The 20263-nt window shown below is 36.6% G+C and overlaps 1 protein-coding gene across 18 annotated transcripts in view; it reads right to left on the bottom strand.

Annotated features, from left to right (window-relative positions):
* Positions 1 to 20263, bottom strand: part of NRXN1 (neurexin 1) — a 1079628-nt gene that overhangs the window by 286499 nt on the left and 772866 nt on the right. For all 18 annotated transcript variants that reach the window (XM_045827411.1, XM_045827414.1, XM_045827421.1 and 15 more), the window contains one exon: positions 19072 to 19253. In XM_045827411.1, the coding sequence (XP_045683367.1) occupies positions 19072 to 19253 (182 nt within the window). The remainder of the gene's footprint in view (positions 1 to 19071; positions 19254 to 20263) is intronic.

The following is a 20263-nucleotide window of genomic DNA, read 5'->3' as shown; positions in this document are numbered from 1 at the left end:
CCTGCTGCTCAGTACCATGTGTTACCATAGCAAGAAGCATCTGTTCAGCTATTAAATATGTTAGTGAATATGATATAGACAGCTGTGGCATTATCAAATATTCTCAGTGCCTATTAAACCTCACAGTTGCATATTTTAATTTTACCTTTTACTAGTAAAACTCAAGGCAGTAGCACCTTGAAAACAATTTAACAAGTTCAAAGAAACACTATTATTTTGGTTATATATCACATGTTTAAATTATATTCATGTATTACTAACAAAAATTTTTGGCAAGCTCACCAAAATGTTCTCAAAATTTAAATGTTGTTCTGTCAGTTGTGATTTAGCTCACAATGGATGCAATAAGACTAAAGTAAATAATCACATGTAGAATTTGAAAAACTTCAATGACTACACTTTTTCCTCTTCTGAACACCTTACTTCCTTTCAATTTAATTTTCACTATTATCAAATGCCACATAGCATATGAGAGTCCCTTGATGTAATACATGCTCTGAGCTTGAGAACAGTGTCATTTAAATGGGCTATCAAGAGCTAAGACATCTATGCCTTATCAAACACTTAATAGAGGACTACATCTGTTGTTACTGTGTTTGTTATATTAAGATTAAGCACAATAATTTTGACAATAATAGTACATTTAGAAGCCTGTCACGTTCTCCTGCTGCTGCCCCATTCCTGGAGACGGCATGATAAAAATAAGAAGTGACTAGGGGCAAAATGAAGAATTATGGAACGTGTAGAGGGTGAAGAACACGAGGCAGGCTCTGAACCAAGTGCTGCCTCCACGAGGATATTAACCTCTTGTCCGCCTGGCTCCTCCTAGAAAACCGTGGCCACCACTTTCCTGAGAAGTGCCATGTACTTGTTAGCCATCTTCCTGCCCATTGCTGTTCTGTGAAAGCTGTCGGAATATAAGATAAATTGTGACAGAAGCTAAAGGGGGGTTAATATCGTCTCTAAACCACAAAATTATTAAATGTAAATGCACTGAAATCAAATAAGCCAGAATGAAAAATCATTCTATGGGGCTCAGTGTCTGACACATAATGAGGCCAGTTTGCCTTTGCAGTAACATGCCCCAGTTTGTGACATGTTCATATACTTACTGGTGGGAGGTGCGACAGGGCCATGTTCTTGAAGGACAACTCTGCAGTAAATACAGTGGTTCTGTTTATAGGAGGTTATCTGCCTAAAAAGTACTTTCATACATGTAAAAGAATATTTTTGTAAGATTAAGGTTCTTTATTAGTTTGTCATGTTAAAAATTCTGAAGCAATAGCCATAATAAGGGAATGGTTTGATACAGTGTAGCTTATATATGCAAAAGGATAATACCAGGTAAATATGTGATTTTATCCTCTTGAAGAAAAATGTCCAAAATAGATCCAAAAAGAATAATCAAGTGGCAGAATAGTATGCATCATACGAAAACATTTTGTCTTTTTGAAGAATGTTTAAGTGTATAAACATACATACAACTATTTAAACATATACATACAAGAAAATAAATATATATGTGAATGCTATAAAATTAAAGATCAAAATCTTAGATACCACACTAAAAAGGTTGGTATATCAGAGGCAGGTTTGACTTTTTATTCTCACCATTGTACTTAAATTTTTCAATAAGTTCTTTTAAGATCTACAAAAAGAAAATTTTTTAAGGATTTTTTGAGGGGGAGGGAGTAAATGGACACTTTGGTCAATAAATAAAACTCAGCTCACTCTGAACAGCCAGCCAGTTGTAAAACATTACTGGCCTTGTGGACCCAATTGTATGCATCACTAATCTATTAAATCTGGTTTATGTCTACACAGAAGAATCCCCCCAAAAAGCCAGTAAATAAATAATAGAAATGCAGTCAAATGAGGAGGAAATTCAGTGAAAAGCTGGTAATAATAAAGATGATAGTTACAGTATGTTACTCGCATATTAATGAATAATATCTATGCTGCAATTTGAAATACCAAAAATCACCTCCATCCTTTTCACTTGTCAAACACCTTTTATGGTAGCCAGTTGCAAAGGACCAACTAACCACTGGTTTTGAATTACACATTGGGGGTGGGACTAGATTTAAAGCCTTTTTGTTCTACCATGTGAAATTTCTCTTCAATGCCTATATTTTTTTTAACCTCACCTGAGGATGTTTCATTGATTTTAAGAGAGAGGAAGGGGAAAAGGAGGAGAGACAGAGAGAAACATCGATGCGAGAGGGAAATATTGATCAGTTGCCTCTCATATATGCCCCAACCAGGGATCAAACCCACAATCTAGGTATACCCTGCCCAGGTATTGAACCTGCAACTTTTTGGTTCACAAAACAACGCTCCAACCTCTGAGCCACCCGGTCAGGGCAATGCAATGTCTGTCTTTTAAATATAAAATGAACTCAGCTGGAAAGCCTATATGGCAGGCTGCCTGACCTTACTCTACATATAACTGCTAAAATTTCAACCCCGTTTCTCTGCTGATGTCCTGTGGGATATGAAGCCCCAAAGCCCTGTTTTTATTGCTAATTAACAATAATGAAGAGTATGACATACTTTTTCTTTGAACACTTTTGTCAGGAAGGTATCCAATCAGCAAGCGATACAAGCAATAGACAAATTCCCTTTCTCCCCCTTCATTTACACGCTGAGATACACAGAGACTGTACCCTGCCTTTTGGCTTAAAAAAAAGAAAGGAAAAAAAAAAGGAAAAAAGTAGGTCAAGCTGTCTCGGCTTTATGCAGAAGCTTTTAAAACCTGGGGAAAGGCTGAAAGCGGCTGCTCCAGCCAGTTTCCAGACTATCGCGGGTTATTTTTATATTCATACCCACATACGGCCGATAATGTTGTAGGCATCAGTGTTGGTTTGGCCCTACATTTAAGCACAACTTAAAAAATAGCAAAGATATTTATAATTTCAGCCATTAAAAGAATTTTAATACAAAACACCATGTTCTATGCTGTGGCACTCTGTTTATATTTAGTACATCCGTGCTGAGGTTCATGGAATTCCAGCTTGTACCCATGCTCGAGGAAGCTCACCGACTATACACAGTAGAGAGTCAGTGACTTAGGCGCGCTAATTTGGACTGTATGATGATTTGGAAAAGTAGCTGGGCTAGCCTGAAATGTTCCTTGGCACAAATTTAAACAAATAATTGAATAAATAATTAAATAAATAAATACAGCTTTGAAGTCTGATAGAACTAGTTCAAATCCAGGTACAGTTACTTATGGCCTATCTGATTTGTGTCAATTATCTTTAAATGCAGTTTTCTCAACTGTAAAATTGAGATAATAATATCTCAGAGGGTGGCGTATACTAAATGAAATAAAATTTTTATGCAAAGTGTTTAGATTAGCATGTGGTCCATAGCAAGCACTCAATACATACTAAATAGTATTATTTATTGTTCTTCTTACTAAGCAAATGAATAGAGTAAGCCTAATTTCAGAGGGGGAGATTAACTCTAATTATGATAATTAAATGTTGGTACTTTCCAGGGCTTAATATATATTAAAAATCATTCTTAAAATCATTTTTAAAAAACCTTTTAATAAATGGAGACCCAATGTCACCTCTGTCACTGGAGCACATGTCAGAGTTGTAGGAGTAAGAGTCAGGTGCAAGAGGGAAAAAAAGGACAGTCAACTTGCCAGGGTAGTTTAGGTTGATTACAGATCAAAACTCTCATCCAATTAGAACTGATTGCCATGGGAGGGTTACTTTTCCTTTGCATTCTCCAGTTGGCTTCATTTCTTCTCATCAGGTCAGACAATAGGAAAATATACTACAGATGCTGTCATATAACTATCCAAAATAATAGAGACCACAGCTAAGAAGAATACCTAGATGAAATCTAAGAAAAATGGCCTCCTGCTCATATGCCTGAACCAGAAAGCGAAGCTGGTCTATGGTCTAATGAGAGAGAATCCTTCCTTCCCAGAGAAAACCCCACGTGGATAACGAGTCCATTTCATGACAGGCCTCTGCCTTGACTGTGTGAGCCTTCCGAGGTTGTAAATGAGGAGTCTCAGAAGAGTGTCACATGCTTTCCCATTATCCTTTGGGAGTCTACCTCACGCTGTGCTCCACAGAGAACACTTCTCCTGTGACCTCCAGCCCTGCAGTGGAAAATTACCAGCAGGAGGGGAAGGGAAGTCACAGCCCAAAACAAAGGCTCAATTTACTCACACATGCATCCCTTCGTCAATAAACATTTATTATGTATTAAAATAACAACCGTGCTAGTGTCTGAAAACACAAGGGTATAAAGATATATAATCCATGGTCACTGACCTTGAAGAGTTCACAATTTAATGAGGTAGAGGGGCACATAATGAAATAACTATGACCACAGTAAGTACATAATAGAATTAAGAACAAAGTGCTATAATAGTACCAAGAAGGGCATGATTAGTTTTGCCCTAGGGGACTAAGGAAGGCTTCACAAATTTATAAAATATATGGTCCAGACCTTGAAGATAAATAAAAATGTCCTGGACTGGAAAGGAGAAGAGGGCAGATAAGGGTGGGAGGAAGTGGGAATATTTCAAAGGGAGAAACAAACATGGACAAAGGCACTTTGAAGTTCTATTTTTGCTGGCTGTCATTTCATTAACGGTGCAAATATTCTTTTGAAAATTGTGGTCTCTGCCTTTAAAATTATGTGTGCCCCAAATTAAGAAGTCAAACTAATTGCAAAGCAAGCTAACTACAAAATATTTCAGGCAACTAGTCAAACAGGTAACTTTCTATCTGTTTATTTAACTAGAGAAAATAATTTATATAACTGGCATTTGGAATGCTCAGTAATTCATGTGATGTGTGGTATGCTAAAAACTGGGGTCATTTGGCTTTGTAAAACAGTATTAGGCAGACCAAAAACTGAGATATCAGGTGTAACATAATGAGAAACTGGCTCCTGAATTCTTACCTGTACCACACACATAAGGCTAAGAGGTTAAACACTTGGATGTAGAAGTCTGAGTTCAAATCCTACCTTTGCTTACTAGCTGTGTTTCTACAGCATGAAAGTTTAAAATACCAACCTAGGTCTACACTCTGTGCCTAGTGTGCTAGCACAGTGAAATGTAGCCATTAAAATCTAAGCTACTGGAGGCCAAAGTCAGGCCTCACTTAACCCTGTATTCCAAGTGCCTTGAAAATGCCTGCGGGGGTGGGGGGGTTACATGCATCTATTAAAGACAGAATTGTGCACATTAAAATTGGGAGTAGCTGAAGATGAAACTGGAAAATAAGCCCACATTTTCCAGTTCAAGGAGAGTCCGTTAAACCAAGCCAATAGCAATGGACACAAGGAAAGCAGACCCATTTTATAGCTGCCATGAGATACAGTCACATGTTGAGTACTTGAAATGTGGCTAATGGAACTGAGGAACTGAATTTTCAAGTTTATTTAATTGTAACTGAGTCACGTATAAATTTAAAATGGACAATTCAGTTTCTGAAAATTTGCAAGCTATGTTCACAATAATTCAGCTATGTAAATATATTTGAACTGGAAATTTTATGAAATACACAGTATTTCTGATGGAAATGGAGATTCTTAATTGAGAGGCACTGTAAGTGTAAAATACAGTCAGCTATCAAAAACTTAGTATGAAAACCATAACGTGAAACAATACAGTTAGAGGATGTGGTTCAGGAAGGTGGTGGAGGAACCTCCTGAACAAACCTCCTCCTATGAGCACAATGCATCTACAGCTACATGTGAAACAATCTCCTCTGGAAAGCACCTGAAGACTGAACAAACAGGTCTTCTTCCACCACAAAGGCTAAATGGACCACACTTAGATGAGCAGGAGAGGCAGAGACACAAACTCACTAAAACCCACCCCAGAGGCACAGTGATCAAAAGCGGGAGGAGCAAGGGGTTTGCACCTGGTATCAGGCACAGTAAGTAACCCTCGAAACCTGGACTGGAGAGATGAGCCCCAGAACATCTGACTGTGAAAACCACTAGGACTTACATTCCACAGAATCATGAGGGCTAGAGAGTGAGTGGAGATTCTGCTCTTACAGGGCTCACACGCAGACCTCCTTGCCCAGGGATCCAGCACAGAAGCATCAGTTTGAAAAGTGTCTAGACCACATGTGAAGGAGAGTTATTTCCTCAGACACTGGCAGGAGCCATGTTTGCCTTCTCCCTCTACTTTGCTGGCACTGGCACTAGAGGACACCATTTCTGCACTCTCCTTGTAACCTACTAGTGCCGATGAGCACACCCTCCACCATGCCACATCCATGGTCTGCCAATGCCAGGCGGGCACATGCAGCCCACAGAGGGTACACCTCTTGAGTGCTTGGTACTGGTGGCTGGGGGGACTGCATTTCCAGTTCCCATGTGTCTGAAACAATTGAAGAGGCAGTTCTTGGTGGGCCACCACCCCCAGAGCACTTCACAGACAGCAGCTAAAACACACCCTCAGTCCTCCTATGAAAATAGGCCTATTCATTTGCCCTGGAGCTTTAGCCTGAGGAACAGGTTCAGGTACACCACACATCTAGAGGCTACAAAAGTGCTCTCAGGAAGCCTAGGCTGGGAGATGTCATCTTTGTGCTCTCCCTGAGCTCACTAGGGCTTACCAGTATTTCCCAGAAAGGAGTTCATGCATTTGTCTGGATTCTCAGCTTTTGCGATTGTCACTAAGGGTTTACCTTCAGATCACAGGCTTGAGTAACCCATTTACATCAATGAATAGCTCATCCAGACAGAATATCAATAAAAAAAAATGAGCCTTAAATGACAGGCAGATAAACTTAACAGATACATATAAACCTAAGCCACTCCACTTGCAGCTAGACTCACCACTACCCCAAAAGAGAGAGGGATCAAATAAATAAAATCAGAAATGAAAGGAATTACAATTGATGCTATAGAAATAGAAAGGATTATTATGAACCAACCTAAAGAAATAGATAAATTCTTAGATACACACAATCTTCCATGACTGAAAAATGAAGAAATTTAAATCTAAATAGACAAAATGCTTTTATGAAGATAGATAAAAAAAACTCCAATAAAAATATTCCAAAGACATAATTGTTCACTGGTAAATTCTGCCTTTACAAACTCTTCCAAAAAGAAAAGGAAGGAAGGAAGGAAGGAAGGAAGGAAGGAAGGAAGGAAGGAAGGAAGGAAGGAAGGAAGGAAGGGGTCACTTCCAAACATTTTATGAGGCCTGGATATACCCTAATGCCAAAACCAAAGACATAATAAAAAAAGAAATTTACAGGCCAATATCCCTGATATTCACAGATGTGAAATACCCTCACTGAGTATTGTCAAACTGAGTTCAACAGCACATCAAAAGGATCATACAACATGATCAAGTGGGATTCATCTGAGAGATGCAAGAATAATTGGACATCTGCAAATCAATCAACATGACACATAACATTAACAAAATAAAAAGTAATCATACAGTCATCTCAATAGATGAAGAAAAACATTTGACAAAATTCAACATCCATTTATAATTTTTTTAAAAACCCTCTCAACCAAGTAGATATAGAGGGAATATACCTCAACATAATGAAGGCCATATATAGCAAACCCATAGCTAACTTCATACTTAACAGTGAAAAGCTGAAAACCCTTTCTTTAATATCTGGGACAAGACAAGGATGCCACTCTTGTCACCTTTATTCAACATGGTATTAGAAGTGCTAGCCAGAATAATCAGGAAGAAAAAAGAAATAAAATGTATCCAAATTGGAAAGGAAGAAGTAAAACTAAAGTAAAATTACCACTATCTGTAGATAACATGATTACACACACACACACACACACACACACACACACACACACACAACCCAAAACATTGTTAGGACTAATAAATGAATTCAGTAGAGTTGCAGAACACAAAATCAATATACAGTAATCTTTTCAATTTCTATGCAGTAACAGATTATCAGGGAGAGAAATTAAGAAAGTAATCTTAATTACAAATGCATCAAAAATAAAATAGCTAGGAATAAATTTATTTATTAGAAGAAATAGAAAAAATAACCCCCACAAACAAAAAGGTATTCTGTGCTCCTGTATTAGAATAATCAATATTATTAAAATGCCCATACTGCCTAAAGCAATCTACAAATTGAATTATCAAGATTCCAATAGTATTTTTTATAGAACTAAACCAAAAAATTCTAAAATGAGCATGGAACCATAAAAATTCTAAATAGCCAAAACAATCTTGAGAAAAAAGAACAAAGCTGGAGGTATCATGGGCCCTCATTTCAAACTATACTACAACATTATAGTAATCAAAACAGTATGGTATTGGCATAAAAACAGACATTTAGATCAATGGAATAGACAGGTCATAAGAAAATCCATCCATAAATAGGCAATTAATTTATGAAAAAAAAAGCCAAGAAGATATAACAGGATAAAGACAGTCTCTTCAGTAAGTGGTGTTAAGAGTTCAGTTTTTAATGTGGTGACTTTGAAGTGCCCTTAGGACTTTCAGGGACAGATGCTAAGTAAGCCCTTGGAAATGCTGGTAAGATGATCAAAGGGGAAGTCAGGACTAGAGATGTATGTTTGGTACTGAGCAGTCTTCATTTGCTACCTAAAATTCAGAGCTGAATTTTAGGAATACTAACTTATTTTCACAGACCAAAAAGTCCTAATAGTTAATTAAATGTTGATCATTTACCAAGAGCTTTTTTGGTCTCTCAATCCTGTATTTCCACTCTTTGTTGGGTAGGAAAACTCTAAGAGCTAGGCTTAGGAGGAAGTGTTTTTCTTGATAGGAAGAGCCCATCAATAAAATGTCTCCTCAGGAGCCTCACTGCAGTGTTTTCTTCCAGGGCTGTGAGATGTGGGCAGAGAGGCTAAACAGCTCATCCAGCTAATCAGCTGGAGGGCAGAGGCCTCCTCCGTCTTGTTGACCTAAGAATCCCCAAGTGCAGCATACTACCTCCTGTGGGGCTCCAGAATGAGTCACCCCAAGATGAACCTCTGTGGTATTAAAATTGTTTTGAGCTAAAGGCAACTTCAGCTTTGGGCTCAAGAGAAACTTTCACCTTCCCTCCACCCTTTGACTACCTGGAAGAGTTTGCATTAGGAGCCTTGTTTAAAATGGGAGACTATCAGAGATAACCTCTTTTGATGTATCTATAAGGAAGAACAAACTTCTATTTACTAACCATCTGCTCTTTTTTATCATCCTGCAATGACCCTTTGAAGCCCCCAAGGAGCCTTACCTTATCCTTAGCTCAGAATGTCTTACCTGTCTAGAACCCCCTTTCTACTTCCAAACCTCTCATGCATGTGGGGTGTCTGAGTCTCTCACAGATGTGGGGTTCCCATACATATGCATGTATTAAATTTGCTTGCTTCCTTTTGCTAATCTGTCTTCTATCTATTTGATTATTAGACCAGCCAGAAAAACCTTGAGGGTAGAGGAAAGTGTGTTCCTCTCCTACACTCCTAAAGTAAGCTCCTAAAGACAGCAAAACTTGCATATCACAGCTCTGAAAATGTTTGCTTTTATCCAAAGAATATTTTTAGGCTCAGTGAAAATCATCTTTGGTTCTTTGCTCTTGATTTAAAAAGTGGATTATTTATTTACAATGTTTAGATGCCTCTCAGATATCTTGGACTTCAATACTTTCATACTCATGTTTGTTCTATCATGTAAATTCTGAAGAGTGATCTTTGTTGATGCAGCAGTTAATAGGCTACAGTGATTAGAAACATGTGTTCTGAGTTCTGGCCAAAATGGAAGCGTAGGTAGAATTCCTTCATTTCCTCGCACAACGGAAAGGAGGGTAACAACCAATATAAAATCAATGAACTACCAGAAGTGCCAGAAAATCAAACTTCATGAAACTCCAGCAACCAAGGAATTAACGAAACACTCAACCAGAACAACCAGACAGGTGAGCCGAAACAAAGAAATATGGCCCAAATGAAAGAACAGAGCAAAACTCCAGAAAGAGAGCTAAGAGACGAGGAGATAGCCAACCTATCTGGTGGAGAAAATAAAGCCCTGGTAATCAAAATGCTCATAGAATGGATTGAGCTTGGTCGAAAAATAAAAGGGCAAGTGAAAAATATCTGAAATGAAATAAAGCAAAATATTCAGGGAACCAACAGTGATGGGAAAGAAACAAGGACTCAAATCAATGATTTGGAATGAAAGGAAGAAATAATCATCCAACCAGAACAGAATGAAGAAACAAGAATTCAAAAAATGAAATGAATCTTAGGAACATCAGGGACAATTTTAAACATTCCAATATCCAAATTATAGGGGTGCTAGAAAGAGAAGAACAAGAGCAAGAAATTGAAAACTTATTTGAACAAATAATGAAAGAAAACTTCTCCAGTCTGGTGAAGGAAATAGACTTCCAGGAAGTCCAGGAAGTCCCGAGAGTCCCAAAGAAGTTGGACCCAAAGAAGAACACACCAAGGCACATCATCATTAAGTTACCCAAGATTAAAGATAAAGAGAGAATTCTGAAAGCGGCAAGAGGAAAGGAGGGAGTTCCTTACAAAGGAGTGCACATAAGACTATCAGCTGATCTCTCAAAAGAAACTTTGCAAGCAAGAAGGGGCTGGAAAGAAGTATTCAAAGTCATAAAAGGCAAGGACCTACATCCAAGATTACTATATCCAGCAAAGCTATCATTTAGAATGGAAGGGCAGAGAAAGTGCTTTCCAGATAAGGTCAAGTTAAAGGAGTTCATCATCATCAAGCCCTTATTATATGAAATGTTAAAGGGACTCATCTAAGAAATTGAAGAAGATCAGAAACTATGAACAATAAAATGACAACAAACAACTATCAACAAATGAACCTTAAAAAAAGAAAAACAAAAACTAAGTAAACAACTAGAACAGAAACAGAATTGGAGAAATGGACATCACATGGAGGGTTATCAATGTGGAGGGAGAAGGGAGAAATAGGGGCAGAAGGTATAGGGAATAAGAAGCATAATTGGTAGAGATAAAATAGACAGGGAGAGGTAAAAAATGGTGTAAGAAACAGAGGATTCAAAAAACTTACACATATAACCCATGGACATGAACTAAGGAGGGGGAATGCTGGAGGGTTGGGGTATACAGGGCAGAGGGGGATAAAGGGAGAAAAATTGGGAAAACTGTAATTGTAATAGCATAATTAATAAAACATACTTTAAAAACTAAAAAATAAAATGTAGATTATTTATGCCTGTTGGTAACTTCAGTGTCTCCTTGTATATTCGCCTGGGTCATTTCTGTCCTTTGTTGAAATGAACTGCCTAAGTCAGGAGTGGCCCAGCATAAGCTTTAGTAGGACTCCAGTGCCACAGTGTCACTTTCATCTGTTTCCTAACCTTTGGCCAACATATTTGCTCTGCTGTTTGCATTTTTTAAACTATTACTCTCATGTATTTTGCTTATGGCTTTCAATGTGCTTTGTGCAATGAAAGAAGTTTTCCTGATCAGTGTACAAATCACTCCATTTTAGTATGCATTCCTCAAACTACTTTGTAATCTTCAAGCAATGTCTTCATTACTTTTTCCATCCATCTATATTGTGTTTAGACTTTTGCAAAGCCAGCATCTTTAATAACTTGTGTGCATATGCTTCCATTGTTGATCATAATTTCTTCCTAAGACCTGTAGACTCTGACTAGATAATAAGAATGAACATGCAGGTATGTTCTGAGCATGGGTGATCTTATCCGTGTCTTCTGGAAATCTCTTAATAACCTAGTTCAGCTGCTTCCAGACTATTAAACCTCCATAAGGTTATAAATATTTGCTGTTTTAGGCTGCTAAATTATGGTGAAATATCTTACACAGAAAGAGAAAACTAATACAGTATAAATTGCATTATAGATGATCAATAATAATGTGCTGAATGGACTAAAGGAAGTATTTCTTGAAGGAAGGCTTTGGAGAAATAGAAGTGGGTGGAATGTACTGGGACATGTAGGACCTAAGCCACCACCTATGCTGGAACAAAGAAGTTCTGCATCACCAGCTAAATACCTCACCACAAGATTCCCTATTATCAGAAGCAACTGAGATATAGCCACTGGCATTCTGCTGGAAACTGGTTGAACCCTCACTGCCCCTACCCTCTCACTTGAGTTTTTTCCCAGAGGCAAGGCCCATAAATCTCCAGAACTTTCTATCCCAGAATCAGCCATCCCCAATCAGAGGACTTTGTCTTGCAAATACCTATACCCAGGACAGCTTGGGCATATCAGCAGGGTGACCTACCCTCCCAAGGGGTCTGCCACACACCCTTAAAAACCCTTCTACCCTTTTCCTTGCTTCTGCAGTCTGCTTGGACTCAGCCTACTTGATCATAGTGTCTTGCCTTGAATAAAAGCCCTTAACTGGACCTTTTTTGGCTCCTGGTCTTTTCTTAGCCACCTTGGCTACCTAACAGAGGTTACAGAAGCAATGGTGGTATAATCAGTTGTGAGAAATGATTCAACAAGGTCTCTTGTTTTGGTAGCATAGAAAAGATGATTTGCTACTGCATACCAGCTCTGGATTAACTTAGAATTGATAAGAAGCTATTCTATAAAATAGCTTGGGGTCCACCACAAAGCAATGGATCAAGAAGAGTAGTGGTGATCATAAATCAGAGCAGAATCTAAGGTTTTTATCTACCTAGATAATGCCCTGTGCATTGCTTCAGCAGTTCTTCCTGAAAGATTCCTGAGTCCTCAACTTTTTCATCAAGAGGCTTCAAAATTTTAGGGCCAACACTGAAGATACCTAATGTTTAAATAGAGAAATTGATGACTGAGCAGAACCTAGATACTGAGAGAGAATGAGAAAAAAAACCCTCCTGGCAGAATTAAAATACAGAAATGACAAGAAGTGCATTTTTTAAAAGGAATTAATAAACTTCACTGGAGTGGAAAGATAAGTAATGTGAGAAAATGGACCTAAAAGGGAAGTTAAGATCGGAATGTTGAGGACATGAAATGTTAGGCATAGAATGTGCCTTTACCTGTACATAATTTGGAAGCATCAATGTGTTTTAACAGAGGAATAACAGAATCAGAGAAGCATTTTGGCAAATTAACCTGGCATAAGTATATAAAATGGATTGGAAAAGTATTGAGAATAGAGACAGGAAGAAAGGTGCCTAAGTGGAAGTGCAGGAACCAAGAAGGTGCAGGTAAAGAGAGTTGTTTTGATTCTCTTTTACTCAATTGCAGAGCGACAGAAGAGCAGAGGAGGAAATGCTTCTTGAAATCTAAAAACCAAATTTAGGAAGTTACTGATGCAACCAAGATGATTTAGAAAATGAGAAATTAATTAACTTCCAGAGACAATGCAGGAGTTTCTTATTGATTTACTTGAACTCACCCTGCTCCCAAATAGAGACTATATTAAGGCATCTGAATAGCACTTCAGCCAATAAAAATGTGACCATCACTTAACTCATTTTCTCTAAAGATAAGTAGCTGCCTTCATATGTTAAAAACTTGGATGAGAATTAAGAAAAAAAACATGGTGAAATTATTTTAGTCTTCTTTTTAAAATGGTAGTCAAATAGGCCACATGTTCTCTAATTCATGTAAGAATCAAGAACACAAAATCGAAAAAAATCTATTGTATATGACTTATAGGATTTGATTTAAAGATTATATGGCACAGTGTAACTCTAAAATGATATAAATCTGTTGGTTAGAAAGAATATTTCTTTGGAACTAATTTAACTTCAAGAAAAGCCTATGAGGGAATAATTGGATTTTATCTTGTTGGTGTAGGTATACACCCATATATAGTTATTGACTTTAGAAAGATTTTTTTTTAAATTAATTGTAACACAGAGGTAAGAGAAACAGTGTAAATTTTAGACAGGCAGTGAGAGATGAGAAATATTTGACATGTCACCAATATTGATGTTATTTTGGGACATGTAATATTTATTATAAATACAATGCTTCTAGCCTATGCTAAACCTGCTGATCAAAAGGTGTATTTCTAAATCAAAATCAATTAAGAGCTTGTTGTAAAAATAGGGCTTCCAGCTCAACAAAGTACAAAGAAGAAACACTTAAGGCAAAGATGTACAACAATTCACTAATCAAATTTGCAATGCTCTTTCATGCTTCCAAGATGAAAGAATTTCAAAAAACACTCTTTACTCATCCTCTCCTCCACCCTCCACACATTTCCTCTGGTCAGAACCAAGGCACGTGTTAGCATGCACACAGCAGTGAGTGAGTGCACATTTGCAGTGGCTTTATTCTGTCAATCAGGGAGGGGTTAAGCTACCTCCAAGCAACATGACCAGACCGATATACGGAGATGTTTCCTCCAGAGTGATGATAATGGTAAAATTTCTAGATATATCTTAGAAAATATTTTTTAAATGAACTTAATGTTTTATTGATTCTAAGAAATTATTTCAGCCCTGGCTGGTGTAGCTCAGTGGATTGAGCATGGGCTGCAAATCAAAGAGTCGCAGGTTCAATTCCCAGTCAGGGCACATGCCCTGGTTGTGGGTCAAGTCCCTAGTGAGGGCCACATTAGAGGCAACCACACATTGATGTTTCTCTCTCTCCCCTCTCCTTCTCTTTCTCTTCCTCTCTCTCTAAAAATAAATATATAAAATATTAAAAAAGGAAAATTATTTCAATGTTGATTAAATAATCCTCAACATTACTAATTTAAATGTACATAGTGTTTTACAGTTTACAAATCTCTTTATACTCTTTATCTTAAAAAACTATTATTTGTCCCTGTTCTTACAAATGTTATGCAAGTAAGAAAGTTGAAACTGCAAGAGGAAGAAAAGGAGATATGCAACAATGGAGAGATAATCAAGAAAAACTAGTCACTTTTGGACAAAGTATGTTTACTATAAATAATCTAAACTACCTGGTGACCAGGATCCCATCTGGCTTGTTCATTCATTCACCCAACAAGTATTTATTGAAATAAGTACTAAGTAGTGAGTTGCCTTATTTTTGTATCCACGAGGTTTAATATGGACCTGGGCCATATTAGCTGCTCAGAAAATATTTCTAGACAGCCTTTTAGCATGTACTGAAATAAATAATGAAAAAACACATTTGTATACTATATTATTTTTCTTATTAGTCATCATTATTATAAATTATGTCCTCTGTCATCAGAAAGCTTACTTCTACTTGAAAATAATGGACAGATATGAAATGAGTAGAGAACAATTCATTGTAAGAGTGAGTTACAAAAATAAGGGGATTATTGAGGCATTTGGATGACTATTTTGGAATAGTCATCCAAAAATTATTCACCATACATCTTCTTTAAATAACTACTGTAATTATATCTTACATAAAGATTCAGAAAACAACATCAACAAAATACGTAACTTTTCAATGATAAAGCTGTTGCTACATTTTTTTCTATGTTGTCAACAAGAAGTCAGCTGACTTTTAGGGTTAAATAGAAATTAAACTTCAACTGTGACTTGACTTTGACTATTGAAAAGTTGAGAGTCTATACTGAGCCTAAGCCATATTTTGAATATATAATTACTTCATTTATTATTTCAGAAAACATGTATTGAGCACTTGTATTCTAGGCACTATGTTAACTAATCTTTCCTCATTTTGTGTCTTTATCTTCCCTTAATCCCATTCTATAACCTTACAAATTTCAGTAGTAGTATTATAAGACTCTGAGGGTAACAGCTGCAATATTAATGTAACAAAAAGACATCTATAAAATCTAGGCAACCTGAGTCAAAAACTATTTCATTCTAAGTTAGTGTATTTTAAGAGTACAGTTAATAAAAATTTAAATATGATTATATTTTCCAGTAAAATTGAACATCATTCTGAAACAAATAGGATGATAAACAATGTCAAATATTCACATCTTCATTGACATTACAAGTCAGTCAGATTTTAAAAGTATCTAACAGAAATGTCATTATACATTTTGGCAAGACTGAAGCACCTTCAATCTGTTCTATCAATTTTGCAGCTTATTGGACATCTCAATTAATGGTGGAAATACATTTTTTAAATAAGATCAGTACATGGTTTATATTTGGCTGACCTTGAAGGTTCACAGAAATTTTCCTGGCACTTAATAATTTCTAACTTTAATAGATAAGTCATATCATCTGTAATATCAGTAAATTCAATTTTTTAGTCAGTTATATTCATAACACAAACTCAAACAACAGTAATAACCTATCCTCTACAAATCTGTTTTTGTTTTAAACCCCAATCGTGCAAAAAAGCAGAAGAAATGATTTGGAGAAAATCAGGATAGATTCAAAGGTACCTAAATAATCTCATAAAATAGTCTCTGAATATTCCCAAATCTAAGTATGTATCATTATTAAGAGTACTTCTGCTTCTGTCATGGGCAAGCATCAGCTTTGGACTCTACACCCTTCATTTTCCTTTCCTTTCCCTCTTTCATTCTCCCTTCCTCAGTCTCTCCCTTTCTTCCCCCTTTATGCCTCTCTTTCCTTTTAAAATATCTAACAGCTCTTTCTGTTCCACCTCCACATATCCAACATTATGGGAGGGAGTCATAAATTTCAGTAGTACAAAAGAAAAAACACCAAGGTGGTGTTAATTTTGACAGTATGTTGAAAATGTGGAAATAAATGACTTGCCCTCATATAAGCAATGCACTGGGTCACTAAAGGCTAATCACCACTTGCAGGCAGTTGATACAGGAGACAGTAGGACTGATTGACAATGATGTTTGGTAAATCCAGGGAATTTATGCCCATTTTCCATTTCTCCAGCAAGGACAGACTTTCAGATGAAGGGAGAATTTGAAGATAGCAATCCAAGACGGAGGTACATAGAGACAAATACTGAGTTCAAAGTGAATGGCTAGGCAAGACCAAGAGAGGAGGTTCAGAAAGACAGAGGCCCTCACAGGACAGCTGTCAGAAATGCATGCCCAGCAAAGGAGCCATGGAAGATACTGGGCTGATTAATCCTTCACGTGGGAAAGGACTCTCAGCCCACATTTGATCAGATTTGAAAGACAAACACATTCTGGTATACTAAAACTCTTTGACCATAAAACAAATAATAGTGGTTTGGGTAAACGTGGCACTTATGATTTGAGAGTGATCATTGTAGAACATTTCTGCAGGGTAAATATGTAATTGGTTATGGATCAATAAGTAATTTCAAGAGGAAAAGCTCTTGTTTTCATTTTTATTTATTTATTTTTTGAAGTAGCAATACTCTTAAATCATAATGGAGCAAACAAATTTAGAAAGTTGAGATTACTCTAAACAGCAGGATTCCTTACTACACTAGTTAAGTTTATCTCAACTGATCATTTATTTATGATGCCATAAAAATCCAGATGCTTTCAGTTTTTATTGTTAAATTTTTGCTGAAAGGCATCTGAAATTACTTTCACAGGGTTCTCGTTTTGACAACTGAATTTTGATATTAAAATTTACAATGATAAATTCACAACAGTTCAATAATGGTTATGCTAAAGTGTTTTTTTTTTTCGTCAAGACTAGCAATGAATTCAGCTATTCAGCTTGTGGTCAAATAAACCCCCTACTCAGCTTATTTGAAATTCTGTAAGTGTAATGGAAAAATAAAATTAAGAAAATAAACTAACTCATAAGATACAGGGAACAAACTGAGGATGGTTGCCAGATGGGAGGGGAGTAGGCAGAATGGGTGAAAAAGGTGAAGGGATTAAGAAGAACACATTGGCAGTTACAAAATAGTCACAGACAGGTAAAATACAGCATAGGGAATATAGTCAATAATATTGTAATAACTATATATGGTGTCTAATTACTATGCTGTATATCTGAAACTAATATAATATTGAATGTCAACTGTAATTAATAAATAAAAAAATAAAGAAAATAAATGAATAAAACTTTGAAAATTAAGGCCCTGCATATGTCTGTGATTTTTGTGTTTGATGATTTCCTAATTATTTTAAGATGAGTGCCTGAAGGTCAGTTTCTAACAGGAGGGAGAATCAAATGTCCTTTGAGGCACAGGTACTGGTAAAAGGAGAGCTTATAGGGATACACAAAAACAAAACAAATCGAACTCACATGGTCACATGAAAGAGAAGGGATAAACTGTGTCAGATAAAGGGAGATGAAGAGATTTGCATGCTTCTGGAACCTTCCAGAAGATAGACGTTAGACCTAGTACTATAATGATAAGAACCTTTTTATAGTTTTGCAATGTGGTACTTTCCTATGGTACTTACTTTGACATATTAGTAAAATATTAACATCTCTAAACAATGGAAGTCTGCATGTGCTTCTTTGGAAATATTGTAAGGAAATGAAGAGATAAAGAATTGCAATATTCAAATTGGTAGCTCTTGGAATACAGAGATATAGGAAAGAGCTCCCAAGATACAGTGAGTTATGGCAACTTTAAAAGGTAAAGAAAGTTTTTCATTTATTAACTCTTATTTGCCATGTACTATGTGCTGACTATAAATTCTTGTGGGAGGCTTAGAGTTTGGAGAAAAAGGAATGGTCCCAGAATATAAATATTAAGAGTCCATTGTATTTTCTTGATATTTATGTATCAAAATGACTATTAGATGACATGGAAACAATGTTTTTGCCATTTTCTTTCATATCCCCAAATGTCTATATAGTTTCCTTTCCTCCCATCCATTGCATGTAGATTCAGACAACTCCCTTTCCAGATTAGAAAAGAAATAAGGACACTGCATCCAGATCTTCTGATGTCACCAGTGTTACAACCCCTGCTTCCAGCCTGATGAAATAGTATCTACAAGGCAGTAACTTCCTTTATTAATTTGTCAGGTATCCCTCAAGTCACTGAAAACACACCAAAAATAAATCTTTGTGAACAGAGAATTGAGAGGAATTCACACTGAAAAAGCAAAACCACAACATTTTCTATTATGAGGAATACTTTCAACAACAATGATAGGTATAAAGTCTTATTATCTCTAGGGCATATTTGTGTTTTCTATACCCAAGTACTGGTTGCTGTTAGAGAGGAACTTCCAAAAGATTGAGTTATAAGTTACTGACAAAAAACTAACAGTGGAAAAGAATCTGAAACTTATTTTAAAAGTACTTACTATATGCAGCTCTAGGTAGTCCCCCAGGCCAGAAGAACTGTCCACTCGCACCAACACAGCTTCTTTCTGAACAGTACTAAACCCTATGGCCAGTCTGTCTGCTCGTGTACTTGGCCGGTCATTAGGAGGCCACTTATATGTGATTTGTCCACCACCCTTGCTAAAGATGTATGTTGTCCCAGCTGCAAAACAAAAAAACACACAAAACCAATTAGTCCAAATGTGTGATGTGCACACTTCCCTATGGTAGTTATCTTTACATATCAGTAAAGTATTTAAGTTCTACTCCGACCAAATAAAAAAAAATGGCAAAGCAAATAAGCAACAGATTTCAATCAAACATTCTCAAGAAAAAGAAAAGAATTTTTTTTCATTTTAAAGAAATATCAAGGCAGCTTAGTTTTTAATACACTCATTAAATCTACCAGCAGGTATTTCAGAACAAAAAGGAGATTACTGCTTTTCTAGTGAAGTTGGACAAGCACAGAATGTGATAGGGTTTTTTTTTTTCTGCCCATTTAAAAGAAATAGTTTAGTAGGAAACATTGACTTTGGATGCTTCCAAAAGGAGCAGGAATATATATCAACTTGTTTTTGAAACAAGGGCTACACACAGATGTGACAAGGTCACACACCACAGTGAAGCAATATGCTGGGAATCAGCTTCTTTGGGGAATGGGGTCTATTCACATATGGCAGATGATAATGAATGGATGAGCAGCCATAAGCCCCAGTAGTCATGTCAAGAAAATAAAGATAATAGATCCCATTCATAGGAGTCAAGACTTATTTAACAAGCAACATCTAGTAACTGTCAAAGTAGCCAGCATCATGAAAAGACACATTCTTTTTCTCCAAAGTGAATACTATCTTACAGCACTGGGAATAATGTCATAGCCACAGATGGTGAGTGTTCAAATCTTACTTTACAGTGGTGGTGATGACAGTAAATTATCCATCTTACTTTAAAAAGAACTTTGTTTTCAAACAGGTTTACTAAGCATCCAGTACATTAAAGTTTTATATCATTGCTCCCCTTGAATCTATCTCACAGAATGTAATAACATGAATTTTTTCAGCCAGAATACTTGGAAGAGACATGTGAAGATATACGTGTGTGTGTGTGTGTGCACATACACACACATATATGAAGAGATCTTCCTCCATACTAAAGGGGGCCAGTAAGGATATC

The sequence above is a fragment of the Phyllostomus hastatus genome, unplaced genomic scaffold (genome assembly GCF_019186645.2).
Source record: "Phyllostomus hastatus isolate PE091 unplaced genomic scaffold, TTU_PhHast_1.1 phas_scaffold_78, whole genome shotgun sequence".
Classification (NCBI taxonomy): domain Eukaryota; kingdom Metazoa; phylum Chordata; class Mammalia; order Chiroptera; family Phyllostomidae; genus Phyllostomus; species Phyllostomus hastatus.
This window is presented reverse-complemented; position numbering and strand designations above follow the sequence as displayed.